The 16,333-nt window shown below is 35.5% G+C and overlaps 1 protein-coding gene across 1 annotated transcript in view; it reads right to left on the bottom strand.

The window, feature by feature from the left end:
- Window positions 1-15,472, bottom strand: part of LOC129224592 (beta-hexosaminidase subunit beta-like) — a 41,678-nt gene extending 26,206 nt beyond the window's left edge. The window contains exons 1-3 of the mRNA XM_054859080.1: window positions 15,329-15,472; window positions 3,361-3,628; window positions 844-912 (exon numbers count right to left, since the gene is read on the bottom strand). Of these exons, the coding sequence (XP_054715055.1) occupies window positions 844-912; window positions 3,361-3,628; window positions 15,329-15,424 (433 nt within the window). The 5' untranslated portion in view covers window positions 15,425-15,472. The remainder of the gene's footprint in view (window positions 1-843; window positions 913-3,360; window positions 3,629-15,328) is intronic.
- Window positions 15,473-16,333: the final 861 nt, after the last annotated feature.

Here is a 16,333-nt window from a genome sequence, read left to right as displayed (position 1 = left end):
TAGCTACCCACTCATTACCTGATCTTGGCAGCTTCCGTGTACTTCCCGAAATTTATGAAACCATCAACAACATGTTCTTCGTCTGTTGTATCCTCCTTATAAATTTCCAAAACATTGCGATATGCTGCGGCTACCCGGCTACCATATGCTTTTTATCAAACTCATATAACAAACAATGTCTTAAATGATCCTACTCGCTTACAATGTTACACCTTCTGAGATTTTTTTTTGTGTGTGTGTGTGTGTGTGTGTGTGTGTGTGTGTGTGTTTGAGATGATTAACTAGCTTGATGTGACAACCGATGCACTTTTTTGTGAGGCATCTACACGATTGATGATCAACGACTTGCGTCATTACAATGTCACAAAAGGGACACATGAAATGCACATTTGCTCATTGCAAATATGCATATCCAAAATCGGGTAGAACTTTCGCACTCACCCACTAACAAAACAAAAAGTAAATTTTTTTCTTGAAACATTATTATCTAATTTTCTCCTTAAATAATACATTACGTTTTGCAAACCGTAATCTATCAAACAAACCTTAACAACTCTGAAACAAATCATAACACCCTTATTTTGTCGAATATTTTAGTAATTTTTCTGAAATAAACAAAAGTACTTAGATAAAAGTAAATCAAGCTCTGCTAAAAAGGCCCCCGATCAGTTGAGGCTTAATTAATTCCATTTGTTAATATAGGAATGAGTAGTTGCCGATAAAGATTGTTGCTATTGTGCAAATAAAAGGAATTTTTCCTTTTCAACCAAAACCAAAATAAACTTGTCCAAGGGTTTTTTTTTTTTTGAAATCAGAGACTGATTATATTAGTTAAAATTATACCTTTAAGAGCTCCCCAAACGGTTTTCGAATGTAAGTGAGCTGTCCCAGAAGCAGGAACATCCAGAAAGTCTGAAAAAAAGGAGGCAATGATTCACAACTTTTCAGCCTTATAACGTTTAGAAAGAAACAATTTATTCCTGAGTGAGCATCGTTAGGAACAATTAATGATTAACTGCTTTATAGCAAAAAAATTACAGCTGTACGGGGAAAAAAAACACTATAGAAATCTCTACTTTACTGAGGTTGAGTTGAATTGAGGAGAGAATTTGAAAAACGATGCATCAAATATAAAACATGGACATTTTTTTTAAATTGATTATAAACCATTAAAATGCTTCGTAAAGATAGCACAGTAATAAATTTCAATGAAATTAATTTTCAATGAAATCCATTTTGATTAAGTTTGACACATAAATTGGTCGCATCCGCTAGGCGATTCAACCCCCGGTCAAACAGCCAAACAGTCGATCAAAGCCTACTTCAACTATAAAGGAAGCTCCAATCGGCGGCTCAGGTGTCTGATGATTAAGAATCAAATCGTCTATTGAACAGGCTCTGATCATCCAAAAGATTCGGGAAGCTTGAGCTCCACCTCCAAATTTACAGGGATCCGAAAATGACTGAAAAACTAAGCTTTAAAATATCATGTTTCAGCATTTAATTGCAGTTTTAAAAAAGTTATAACAAACATCAGAATTGGTTCAATAAAATTTGTTCCAACTGCATTACAATGTACTTCCATAGCAATTAATTTTGTGACGTGAAAAATCTGTTTTAACAGCTAACCACCCTTCTTCGTTCAGAATTATTGTGTAAACTAGTGGCGTACATAGCACCCCCGCCACCCCCTGGGAGGGCACAAGAGGTACGAAGAAGCACGCTCTGAAAAAAAAAAAAAAAACACTGTGCTAAAATTAAAAAAAAAAGTCTTACAGGAGGCGCACTTATAAATATTGCGGGGGGGGGGGGTAAGGTGCATCGAAGCTTACTGGGGAGCAATTAACCCCTTCATTCCCTTAAATAACGGACCTAGGCCCCAGCTATTTAGGGGCCGGGTCGAGATTAAAACATGTTATAAATCTATTGTATTTCTAAGTTTGACAAAGCTGGAAGAGAGCTGGCAACATGATCTGGTAACAATTTTTTCTAATAAGTGTTGAGACCATGCTAATATTACATCTAAACTGGGCGATATCGGTCTGCGCTATGAACTAGAGATTTTTCACGGGGCACAAGAAATGCAGCAAAAATTTTCTACCTAACGGAAACACTTAAGAGAAATCTTTAGAACATTAGAGTATCAGAACTTTTAGTTGTTGCAAAAGCATTCTAAATGCTTTACAACTCCAGAACTTGGCAGTTTTTATCGTGTATAAAATATTATCTAGCATTTTCTAGCATTCTTTTGTTTTAAAATCTAGCAGCCGAAGCATATTTACATTTGATATCCCTGCTTTTAAGAGGAAATTGCACAGTTTCATCTATTGTACAGTTCATCTAACTTCCTATACATCGTGAGTGACATTTGCCAACAAGCCCTTCTACACACTTCTACTCTTGTTGTATCTCTCTATTAAATAAAGTGATCAAGACAGACAAAAAAAATATGGATAGTAACATTAATTAAATGTTTATACAGCGACGAACAAATATACAAATTTTCATCACTAGCCTGCAACCGTTCAGTGTGATTCGAGATAAAAACCAGGGCTGCGGAGTCGGAGGGAAAATGACAGACTCCGACTCCACATGCCTGATAAAAACATATAACTTCGATTTAACGATACCCGATTTAACGATTTCCCGGTATATCTTAGTAGTCGATATATCTTTAAGTTTTTATGACATTCAATTGTAATTGTTCTATAGGTTGCCTAATCTATGTATTTGGTAACGAAATTTTGAAAGCTATTACATGTGTGCGCAATTAGAAATTAATTGTCGTAAATGTTCATATTTCAGCAAATTTTCAATATTTTTCAAATTTTAATCCAATGATTCTCTTGTATGTTGCCAAGATTTCTGAAAGTTTGGTATGGCTCGACAGCCAACTCTGCATGTTATGAGCCAAAAACATGCGGAAAATGGATATTTTTGTGGGAAATGCTTATATCTTCGGGAATGTAAGTAATACGTTCACGAAAATCTATAAAATATTTTGCACACAGTAAATAAGCAAATTTCTGAAACTTACAGCTTATTGTCAGAATTTCACGATGAAGGCTGGTTACGTTTTTGGTTTCCTCAAGTTGTTGCTTGTTCCTATATGCATGGGGAATCAATGTTTGTTGAAAAATGTCACCTGAAGCGTACCTTTCATGCAACAAAAGTTAAAGAAAAATTGTTCTCTAATTTCTAGAGCAATTCTTTAAAATATCAATTTTTGTAAATGATGCAGCTTTTTTATTCACCATTGCAGTAATAGAGTTTTAAAAAATTATTACTCTTTAACAGATAATTTTTTCTATGTTTCTCTATCTAAATAATAAAAAGGTTAAAAATCACAACTCGACTTACAGGACTCGTCTTCTCCATGCTTCGGGTAACCACATAGGTATCCGTCTTCCACTTTGACCTGCAGTCCTTCCAAACGAGGCAGCGAGGGGTGCACTTTGCCGCCGTCCAGTACGATCTTTTTGTATCGTTTCAGTGCCATGTCGATGACATCACAGTCCGCGGCATTCGAAGACAGATAAAACTGCATGGGGTCTATCGAAAGCAGCTTGTCAGATCGTGACCACAGTTTGGGCATGGGCCATGGCGAACCAGGTGGAGATCTCTCACCCTGTTTCAAACAAAAGCCAAGAGAATTTGTATACTTAATTTGAAAAACAAACGTGCACACACACGCAGAGATATAGTACATATATACAGGGTGTATCAGTACAGCGTTTACAGACTTTCAGGGCAAATAGAGTACACCTAGACGATGGGATATCACATTGCAATGCATGGTTGGAAACGCATTCCTGACGCGATAGTGACGACACAAAGCACAAGAAAGACAGGACACGAATAAGAAAAGAAAACATGTTTATTCTTTTTTATACAGAAAAAATACTGGTTTTGTCTGGTGTACACGATAGATGTTGTTACGTAAACCGAAGCATCAGATGACGGTGCATGCGCACACACGGTTTTTGTTACACCGAAAAGTCCGGAACACGCGCGGTATTTACGTTAACGTTCGATATTCAATGCGCCGGAGATGTGAAGCACGCATCATGGCCCGGAGTGGTCGTAATTTCGAACACATACTTTGATGACGAGCGTTGGCTCCTTAATGTTCTTTTTTTTTTTTTTTTAAGTTTTTTGCTGTACTAAGGATAATAAACATGTTTTCTTCTCTTATTCTTGTCTTGTCTTTTTGGTGATTTGTGTCGTCACTACCGCGCTAGGAACGCGTTTCCGACCATGCATTGCTATGTAATTTCTCATCGTCTAGAGGTGTACTCTATCTGCCCTGAAAGTCTGTAAACGCTATACTGATACACCCTGTATAGTGTGCCGTGCTATGCGCAAAAGTCGTATCTGCCTCAGAGTTCTAAATAAGAAATTGCCGTTTAAAGTTGCGTGCCTCCATGTATTTGATACGGATGTAACTTTTACAGAATGTTTTAAACATAACACTATGACCAAAAGTATTGGGATACTTTCAAATTTCACATTTTTACGGATTTCTCGAGAAACAAATAACCAATTGCTCTGCAATTTTTTTCACATAAGTATACTCTATCTGTCATTTTCCAATATATTCAACAGTTAAGTCTGCCATTCATATAGGGGACTAGCAACGAATTGAGGAAACAAAAAAAGGTTTTTGACCATTTTTCGTTGTAAATAGCTGGGAATAAGCTATAAGTTTCAGAAATAAAATAAAAGTCTATCAAAAACTTATTTTTATACTTTCGTGAAAGTATTTCTTATGCCTACGGAGATAGATATAAGCATTTCTTTCAAAAATGCATTTTTTTTTTGAAGGTTTTCGGTTTATACCACGCAGAGTTTTCCGTCAAACGTTACTAAACTTTCAGAATATTTGACAGCATTTTAGAGAAAAATAATAATACTATTTGAAGTTAAAATATTGAAAATTTAACGAAATATGAACATTTTAAGCAATTAATTTTTTACTGCGCATGCGCGAAAGATAGCAATTTGTAACGTTTTTATCCAAAGCTCAGATATATCGTACAACTTACATAAAAAATTCCACCTCAATATTTTTAAATTTAAAAAAGTTATCTGCGATCTAATGAGCCAAATTTCTATCATTCTTGGACAGGCGACGAATAGTAAGGGATCGTTCGCAAACTGGCACCACTTTCCTGCTATCGTTGCAGAGTGATTGATGATAAAAACGGATTATTTGCGAATGATCCCCCACGATTCATCGTCTAGCCAAGAATTATTTAAATTCGGCTCATTAGATCAATGATAACTTTTTAGATTTTAAAGATATCAATATGGAATTTTTTATGAGATGTAGAATATATCTGGGCTTCCGATTATGAAGGTTATAAATTGTTATCTTTCGCGCATCCGCAGTGAAAAATTAATTGCTTTAAACGTTCATATTTCATCAAATTTTCAATATTTTAACTTCAAATTTTATTATTTTGTTTCTCTAATATGCTGTCAAATATTCTGAAAGTTTAGTAACGTTTGACGAAAACCTCTGCGTGATATGAGCCGAAAACCTTCAAAAAAATTTGCATTTTTGAAAGAAATGCTTGTATCTTCGTGGGTATAAGAGATACTTTCACGAAAATATAAAAATAAATTTTTGATAGATTTTTAACTTATTTCTGAAATTTATACCTTATTCCCAGCTATTTACAATGAAAAATGATCAAAAAACTTTTTTCGTTTTCTCGATATGTTGCTGGTTCCCTAAACGAATAGCAGACTTTACTGTTATTGGAAAATGACAGCTAGAGAATACTTTTTATGTGAAAAAAATTACAGAGCAGTTGGTCTTTTATTTCTCGAAAAATCCGTAAAAATGTGAAATTTTGAAAGTGTCCCAATACTTTTGGTCATATAGTGTATTTCCCATTCACAAATGACAATAAAGCATTGTATTTGCTAAAATATGTGACACAGAATCACGTGGTGACTGTAACTCAATTTTGATAAAAAGTACAGGTGCTTTTGTGCTGAGCATGGCAGTATTAGGCAGGGTCGTGCAGAGACGGACTAGCCCTCGGGCCGGTGTGCCCTTGAGAACGTGCGCATTCGAACACAGAACACGGTCGAGTTTTGGTAGTTCGAGTTTCAAGAGTTTGGAATTCGATGAAAACTGCCAGATAAAGGAATGTTCGAGTTATAAGCTTCGAGTTATCGAGATTTGACTGTATATGTACCCTGACTATGTGATCTTGACAGCTGCTCTTTCCCAAATGAGTACTTTGGACAGAAAAGCCACTCACATTTCGACCGTTAACTAGGCCCCACGATCCCACGTTCGTCCCTATGTCCCGAAAAATAACTTGAAACTGCATGTTTAAGACTTCCATTTTAAAATATACTACTGGAGACTTTTGAAACATTAGTAATAATAACAATGATGATGATGACAAATAACGATTGGCATAACTGATTAAATTCTGTGCCATGGGCATAACGTATAGTTAAATCCCTCATACAAAATGTAAAATTTACGATGTTTAATTTTATAGCACATTAAACAGCTTCCTATCACTGCACCAGAGTTTCAATTCTTTCCCAATCCTAATTACGTATTGCAAAAGTGTTCCATTTAGATGCATTGATTGATTCTTTTTGTCATAGCCAATGTATTATTATCTCAAACTGTCATACATTAATAACATAAATGCAAGTACTAATTCAGTTTTGCTTGAGGGAGAGAAGGCAAACGAGAGTGAGAGAGAAATAAATAAATACAAACACTCGGTGACTTGGTAGCTTTTCTCGCTCAGCAACTTTGCATTCGACAGTCGAAACTGCTACCGGTTTTGAGGTAGCAGGTTCAGTTACCCACCCTTTTGGAAACTTTTATTTGTTTCAATTTTATTGAATTACTTTCCAAGGACTGACAAACTTTAAACATTCGTAATTGATTGCACACTGGACTTCCTCAAACTTTTGAAACGGGTTTTTAATGGAGGTGAAGGAAATTCATTCGTTCCTTATCTTTTCACCAGCTTGGAAGTTTGTCGCTTACTAGCATATCATTATCCAAGGATTTTTAATTTCAGTATAATGTTTTTTCAGTAATGTCTAATTTTTTTTTTATCCCGAGGGCCGTACTTTGTGCCAAGATGAATCTCGCGAACAAAAGTAATTATAAATTTGAAGTTACATTTAAATATTTTAGACAACAATTGAAACCCAAGAAAAGGAAAAAAATATATAACAGGAATGGGGTGGTTTCCTTCAGTCAAAAGTGCTACTTTTAGTCATTGAAATGGATAGAATGAGTAAAAAAAAAACATGGACCCAGAAAATACTTTAATTTTCCCAGCAGTTTTTTTTTAATTAATTTTTTAAAATGTCCGAACAAGGCGTGGTCCTTATGACGTCACAAATGATGCACTTTGCCGCATCTTTCTACTTCGTTTCCACGTTATGATAATCAAGCAGCGAATTAAATATTGCGCTCTACGCTTGCTATCAACCATATCGTTGCCAATACACGTGAGTGAAGATGCGAATTAAATATTTTGCACTGTGAATGGCAACGCTGAATGGCATTTCATCATTTGTGATGTCATCCGCAGAAGCCGTAAACAATGAAAGCGCTCCGATTTAAGTATTTCTTTTTTTTTTTTTTTTTTAATATTAAACGTAAACAAATTTATCAAAAAATGGTCAGATCCTATGTTTTTAAGTATGCTCTTTCAGAAAAAAATACTTTTAAAGTTTTGGAAACGACCCCATAGTTGCTGTCATTAACAGTACTAAGTGTTTATTTTACTGACACCTAACCAGTGCGTGACCTCCCGTTTGTCTAGTGGTCAGCGAAGTCTGACTGCGGATATTGAGGTCTTGGGTTCGAATGCCTGTTCGGGCATGGATGTACTCTCACTCTCTCCTATTCTTTTACTTTCTTTGTGTGAATGTGTTGTTATGCTGTGAATGAATGAATGGTGGTCATAGGCGTCGGAACCGGGGGAGCTGGGGGAGCTTGAGCTCCCCCTGGAATATATCAAACCGGCTCAGCTCCCCCGGAAAATTCTAGCACTGCAGCTTATTGCCGTACATTGATTTCCTCAAACCTGATTTCAAAATGTGATCTGCCTTTTCTAGGAATTTCGGAATTTCCACCCAATAAGCAACAAAAGTAGGGGGCAGACGGAGTGGTCAGTGCACTTGAATTCACCTTCACCCATTTTTTACTTTTAAAACATCTCTTGATTCCACAAATGCGGAAAAGTGGGCTCAACCCCGCGGCCTGCGAAAATCAGTACCAGTACCAATATGGATTTGCTCCCCACCTTGAGCTCGTGTTTCGGCTTTCGAGAGCGGCATTGCAGTTCAGTTCATATTCTCATTAGTTTTGCATGCGGTTTTTTTGTCCAATGCGGTGGCGAATCCAGAATTTTGTTCTGGGAGCGACTGAGGTAGTTAAAATTCTTGCTGAGGTCTCCTCGTCATTACCAAAGTTTATCGATGTAAACGAAAGTGTTCTGTATCATTATCTGCTATCTAGGGGTGTTAATGACTAATGAATCTTTCTGAGTTACATTTGAAATTATCTAAAATTTGGTATTCAGTGTTAAAACTCTAAATTTTAAATGTATATTCAAAGTTTTTTCATTCGTTTAGACACATTTGTTATGCAATTTGAAGGCAAATTTTTCAATTCTTGTTAAGGATGCAAAACAATTACGCTGACAAGGTGATGTAAATGAAACAGAAGAAAAAAAAAGCTGAAAGATGTTAAACAAATAGTGAAAAACAGTCAGAAAGAAGACAAAATTTTAAGAATTGATATTAAACACGAAAATTAAAGAGAGAAAGAAAGAAAAACAAGTAGCTATTATATCTACACTTTTTTCTCCTTTCCTTCTTTCAGTGAGTAAATGTATAAATATTTGGAACAGGTAGGGAAAAAGTTCAGAAATTTGAAGGGAAATTTCGGAAAACTAACACTCCTGTTATTATCGCAAATTTGTGTATCAACCTTAAGAAGAGCGAAAACAAATTAATTGATAAAGATAGAATGGATGTAGGAAATTATATATATATATATATTTAACATTAAGATGCATAGACAGAGTGTGAAAGAATTTATTTCTGGTATGGGGGTGGCTGCAGCCTCATAGCCGACCCCCCCCCCCCGGATTCGACATTAGTCCAATGATCACAAAAAGAGATAATGAGCCAGTTTGGCATTTAAATATGAATAACATGGAAGGTGCTCAAGACATGACTGAAAAAAGGTTATTAAGGTTGTTTGTACTTGTTCAAATAATGTTGAACTTGTTCAAATAATGTTGAACTTGTTCAAATAATTTCAACTTTCCAAATACTTACAGTGGCTCCCAAAAGTATTCGTACACTCACGATTTTTGATGAAATACGCCATTATCGATTCGTTAAAATTAATATTTTGGAACGGGTATTTAATTATAAGATCTATGGTTTATTTTTAAACAAAACTACATGAAAATTGTTCATAACGTAATAAAACTTGATTTTTAAGAAATCAATAATCAAAAAGTGCCAGAAACTTGATCTCACAAAAATCTTCGTACACTTTGAAAAAATGTCAAAAAACTAGTGAATAATCTAACTTTTTACTAAGTTATTATTTAGTAGAATATCATGCAGTATCAGCAACAGCTTTTAAACGCCTGGGAATAGATTTCATTGTTTTTTTTTTTTTTTTTTTTTTTTTTTTTTTTTTTTTTTTTTTTTCGTTCTTTCTTTTTTTTTTGAACAATTTCTGAGTAAGTGTTCAGCCGCACTTCGAGTCTTACTGTTTGTAATTCGTTTTCCGTTTCAATAGTGTATTTTCGTAATATATCCACCAGATATCTCCAAATATGTTCTATTAAGTTTAAATCTGGCGATTGAGGAGATATTTCTAAGCTTAATGACAATATTTGAGGCACCAAACGCAAACGTGTGCTTCTTGTCGTTATCTTGATTTAAAAAAACGAAGTTGTTTCCGATTGCCAAATTTTGGGCTAATAATTTGAAATTGTTTTTAAAAATATTTCACTGAACAGCATGATTCATCGAAAATTTTCAAACTTCCAAGTCCTGCACCCTCACACAAGAACACCTTCACCGTCCTGATTAACTGATCCCAACTAAGTTCTTTAGATTTAATTTCTCTTTTTTTTCTATTTACAATTATGCAACAATTTAACCCAAAATGTTGAATTAATTTTTATCTTTAAGTAAGACGTTGTTCCAAAATGTTTTAAGCTTATTTATCATTGATTTTACGGCGGAAAACGTAAGCTTTCTGTTTTTCGCACGAACAAGAAAATTTCTGCAGGAAGAGATCCCATTTAATCCAGGTAATCAGAGAACTTGGCGAATAATTTTAGGGGGAAATTAAACGAAAATGTTTCATTCAATTCTGCAGAAAATTTTTCATCACTCAAAGGTGTATTTTTCATAATTTTTTTAACTGTAAATCTCCGATCACGCTTTGTTAACTTTGCATTTGACATTTTCTTATACCTTGTTTTCGATCCGAATCTTGTCTTTAAAGCATTTTATCAAGCACTTCACTATAGAATGGTATAAATTAACTAATTTAGAGACATTTCAAACCAATTTACGGCTATTGAGGGAGAAAAAACATCAAATTTCGAATTGTGTTTTTGGTTTATGCGCATAGCATAAATTTCCGGAAGAGAGTCCTTAAATGCCTTGCCCTTCAACAACATGGGAGATTATGTAATATTCCGTTTTTGGGACTTCAATTTCAAAAAAATTACTGGACCCCTAACGCCAACAATATGATCCACAGTCGCGTTTTTCAGCGACTACAATTTCGAAAAAATTAAGAAGAAACCTCTGAACCTTTTCTGATTACATCATTGAAAAACGCTCTCTATTAGGACTTCAATTTTAAAAAAATTTCCAGAGTAGAGCCCTAGTACAGCCTTTTCGCGTGCCATCATTGAAGGTTGAATACAATTACGTTTTTAGGACTTCCAATTCGAAATATTGGGACGGAGATGTAAATCGTTCGAAAAATCGATCGAGGACAATCCTTCGGGTCATATTTTCACTAAAGGCAACAAATATGGTATATAATCGCGTTTTAAGACATTAATTTCGAAAAATTTTCAGGGAGGGTATTCGAACCTTTTCTCCCCTTAACATTATCAAAGATCACCTATAAGTTCGATTTTAGAACAAGAATTTTGAAAATTTTCCGGGAGAGACCCCGAAACACCTCTATTTCTACGTGCTCATCTTCGAGTACTAACCGACTCCTTTTCAAAACCAGAAGTTTAATCACCTCATTCTCTCCATAAACAATTGTATATATACAATATTCAATAAGAGATGGAAGCTTCGAAGTCAATTTTTTATGGGGAAAAACGTTTAAAAGCCCCCCCCCCCAAAAACAATTATTTTCTGGTTGCTTCTGCCCCTTAGATTCAAGACACTTCTTATACTGTGTCCCAGCTCCCCCTACTTCTACAAAGTTCCTACGCCTCTGATGGTGGTCTGCCCTATAAACGGATCCATATGGCATGCGTATACAGTGGAAGCCGGACTTCACACCAAGTTATATTACAGTAGGAAAATTGAAGCAGCGCACCCCATAACTCAGCAATCCTTTTTTCTCTAGTTGTCACTTTTTTTGTAACCAAAAAAAGTAACCTATAAAGTTAAAAACTAATTAGCTTTTAACTGCTATTGCTAAAACATAAAAACTATCAGTTCAAAGAAAAATTTACATAATTAACGGCATTGTCGTTAATTTATAATACAGGTGGGGTTGGGGAAAAGTGGCGATTGGATGCCAAATGATACTATTTTTTTTTTTTTTTTTTGTCGCCACTTTTTTTGCTTAGTAGCCCCGAGACGAGTGGCGACCGATTATCTTAATCTTAATGAGAGCTAGGAAGTTTGTTTCCTATATATGAGCAATAGTGAAACATCATTATTGATAGACATTAGTGACATTCCATAGTTTGAAAGAAAAATTTGAACTTAAGAAAACGCTACTAATTTTAAACTGCAAAAACCAACTAGTCAACATTGCATCAAGAATGTTTTGCGCGTATTGCAGCCTCTGAGAAAAAATCAGTTAAAGTAATACGCATTTTTTCAATACTTTTTTTTTTGAGCAATCAAGATTGCTTATTGTCCTCACTTGACCGTTCTTAGCGTTTATTCCTTTTTCAGCTTGGACCAGGGGCCTTTGCAGCACCAACGCCCGCCGTCCTCTGCAGGCGCGGCCCCTCCGGTCCTGAGCTATCCGCTGCTCCTGGTCTGAGGCATCCATGTCCTACGCACACGCACGCTCACACACTCACACACATGACTTCACACACATACACTCACACACACCTACGTGCATACACACAAGTCTACGCACACACACAAGTCTACACACACTCAACTATGCACACGTAACCATACCCAGGAGGAGGGGCAGGCTTGGGGGGACAGGAGCCATTTCTAGAAACAATAACTCCAATGATTAGGGTCCTGTCGCAGTTCATGATTGCGAAAAACATAATTTGAATTCAAAATTTCAGAATTCATTTTTTTTTTTTTTTTTTTTGAGTTGTGTCTTCTGTTGCGGTACATGAACAATCTTCCCGGGCCGGCACAAAACGTTTTCGAGTTGGGTTCCTTCATTCATTTTTTCTCTAATATTTTCAAGAACTATTTTACTTCCCGATATCTTATGACGCCCCCGCTGCACACATACACTCAGCAAATTATTCTTCAACAACGACGAAAATCACGAGTCATAACCATCATGTAACTGAAAATCACCTTTTTTTTCTGTATGAAACGAACGTGTTTTCCACGACTGGTCAATCAAATTATGTAGCGTGATATCTGAATAATACTCGTTCAAAGGTCACGGTCTATCTGCGGCTAACTCGTTCTTGCATTGTCTTTTCTTTCTCCAATGGTTCCTCGCGGATAATTTCAGTCAAATTTTGACCGCTTGGCCTCGTTCCATTGCGCGGAAAAACTGCCCCTATTACTACTTGTGCATTTAGTTGCTATTTACGACAGCTTTTTTTTTTTTTCCATGGTATATATTGTATGCCTTCCCACTGCGCTCAATAAGTTTACCATATTTTTTTATTCCTCCCCCTTAAAAATGGTAAGCGCAAAACAATATACACAGAAAATTGAAGAATGTTAATCCATGCAAATGTCACATTGAATACAAATTGGAATGAAGTAATATTTTAATATGTTCTCAAATGTATAGTAGTTGATTCCAGTCAAAAAATAAATTGCTCTAAAGCTCCAGGTGAATAATCATTGAGAGGTGTTAAAAGGTTACCAATAGGGCTGTTTCCATCAGTCAAAAGTACTACCACTGAAGTTAATAGAATGAGCAAATAATAATAATAATAATAATATGGAGCGAATATATTTTATTTTCAAAGCATTTAATTTTTAATATTTTTTTTTTAATGTCCGATTTTTCAAACAAGGCGTGGTTTTTATGACGTCACAAGTGATGAACTTTGTCACGAACTCCACTGGCGCCTGAATGCTGACGCTTGCTGTCTACCACGTTTTCATCTTAGAATAATTCAGAAGCAAGGGCGCTCATATAGGGGGCCAATGGGGGGGGGGGCTCGAGCCCCCACCCCCTTAGAAACTAGAACTTTCTTGCTTTTAGTACTTTTTCTTTGCAAAAATGTTGAAAAAAAAAATTTTTTTCTCCAGCCATGAATGAATAAGTTATTCAAATTGTCAATTTTCAATGACTCTAAACTGTCCTGAAATCGGTTTCCATGGGGAAAATATTCTGCTACACCATGGTTAAAATATCTGAGCCCCCCCCCCTTGCAATTTTGTGTATGGGCACCCTTGTTCAGAAGCGAATTAAATGTTGCGCTCTTCGCTAATGGCATCAGTGAATAGCATTTCATTATTTGTGATGTCGTGAGCAGAAGCGTAAAAAATGAAATTAAATCTGCGCAATGACTTAAATAGTTTTTAAAAAAATATTAAACTTGGTCAAATCATTTAAAAACTGGTCAGATCCTATGTTTTTAAACATGCTCTTTCAGAAAAAATACTTTTAAAATTTTGGAAACGACCCCACATTGTCCCGAATGTAACGAACCTTTGTGCCTGAAAATTAAGTGAATCAATCAACCAACTTTAGGGCAGCTTAATTATTGCAGTAATTTGCAATTTTTGTGCATCAAAACGTTGGTTAATTGATTCATTTAATGTCCCTGATGTGCTTATTTTGCAATTTTTTGTGGGGCATGAGGGGGTTTCAAAGAGTTGAATTCAATGGCAAATTATATCTAAAAACAGCAAAAACCACGCCCACTTAAAAAAATATACCTATTCGTTTTTCAAAGCCTCCTGCTGATCCTCCTAAATGGCGGGCCTGCGTGGACACTTGGTTTGATTTCAAAAATGTTCGCCTAATCAGCCAAACCAAGTGCTTATCCGTTCGTCTACCGTTGCCAAAAACAATGTAAGTAAAATTTAAAATTTAATGCTAAATTGTTGAGCAAAATAGTATAAACTCTAGTACGGTGATGAATAATCCGCACAATAATTAACCTAAGCATTTTAGAAGTAAAACAATTCCGCAAATAAATATTTAATGACGATAAAAATCAACAAATGAAACAATGAAAAACCATTAAAATGTAAAATTAAAGCATGAATAGCAACAAGTGGCAATAGATATTTCAGCAAAGGGAATTTTTTTCACCAATTTGGCCTGTTCCATGTTATGATATATACCCTATTTATTTATTTATTTATTACTGTGTGTGTGTGTGTGGTACCCGCACGGCTTTATTCGTAGTAGAAAATTAAAAGGACATTTGGATCGTCTGTATATTTACAAATAATGAATGATGAATTTCTCTTTGTTATGCTTGCCCATCTTACAGTTCCACGTTATGATAAGTTGGTAATTTACTTTTCCACGTTGTGATAATTTTGCTCGGGAAAATGTTCTTAAAATTGGAACAGAAAAAGAACAAAATCGAATTTTCGGAAAATCGCTTCGACGTGCACACCCCCATGCTACAAACTAACTTTGTGCCAAGTTTCATGAAAATCGGCTGAACGGTCTAGGCGCTATGCGCGTCGCTGAGATCCAGACATCCTACAGACCTCCTCCAGACAGAGAGACTTTCAGTTTTATTATTAGTAAAGATTTTTCGATTAAGGGGAAAAAATATTTCATGCGAAATAAGGTTTAAGACGGAAATGCTTGATAAAAATGCTAGGCTACCCTACCCCTAACAGTTTTTAGGACACCCCTGTCTTTAATTATTTAAATGAAATTAAGGAATAATTGAACACTTACCGGCAATGGCAACCTAACCTCTATATACGTGATATAACTCGATCCGTATTGCAGAACGGAAGCGAAAAAAATCCATAATATAGAAGCGAAAATCATTATTTCCAGCACCGAGTCCCAACGATTGTGACTCGAAGTAAGGCGGCAGCTCGGCTGTTCTGTTGACTGCTTTCGATGGGACTTGTTTTTATACCTCTCTTTCTCTGACTCGTCTGATAAGACAGGAACAACTTGCCCGTTTTCATGGGTGAAAAGATTAGAATTAGATTTAGCTTCCATAATAGTGCGTTTTTCGTATGTTTCCATACCGAAACACAATGGAAGCAGAATTTTGATTTTTGTTTTGCAACTTCAAATTTTAAACATAACGATCCTGATCTACTTTAAGAAGCGACTAAAGATTTGGATTTCAGAATAAGCATACGGCTCGTGTTTCACGATAAATTGTCGGTAAAGTTACGGAAACATGGTTTTGGAGGGTTTCGAAGTATCTTTTTGCCAGAAACATTCCAAAAGTTGTACTGAAATTTAAAAATTCCACCAAATAATGGAATTAGACCAACAACAGCCATTAAAAAAGTTCCATTGAATTTAAAATTATAAATAAAACAAGTCATGAGATAACATTAAGAGTGCCATTAAATCGAAAAATGAATCACCAACTATATTATTGATTACCAGTCTCGCCAAGCGACCACGTTAACATAACCCAGACAAAAGTTTGCATGTTCGTTTGCGTTTAAGCTTTAGGTATTAATTTAGTTTCATGTGATCGCATTTTAATATAATCACATCAAAATTTAAGTTCAATTATAGTTGGGGCAAACTTAACCTGGTAGCGTCGCAATGCTGTGATCAGTGTTGCCAGATGGTCAAATATAGATTTCGCCAATTCCTTTCCAACTTTTCCCCAAAAAGCGATGTTTTCTATCAAAATTCCCGAAATTCAAAAATTATTTTTCCACTAATATTTTCATAAAATGAATCTACTTCCTCTGATATTTTTGT

Source organism: Uloborus diversus, chromosome 1 (assembly GCF_026930045.1).
Source record: "Uloborus diversus isolate 005 chromosome 1, Udiv.v.3.1, whole genome shotgun sequence".
NCBI classification, from domain to species: domain Eukaryota; kingdom Metazoa; phylum Arthropoda; class Arachnida; order Araneae; family Uloboridae; genus Uloborus; species Uloborus diversus.
This window is presented reverse-complemented; position numbering and strand designations above follow the sequence as displayed.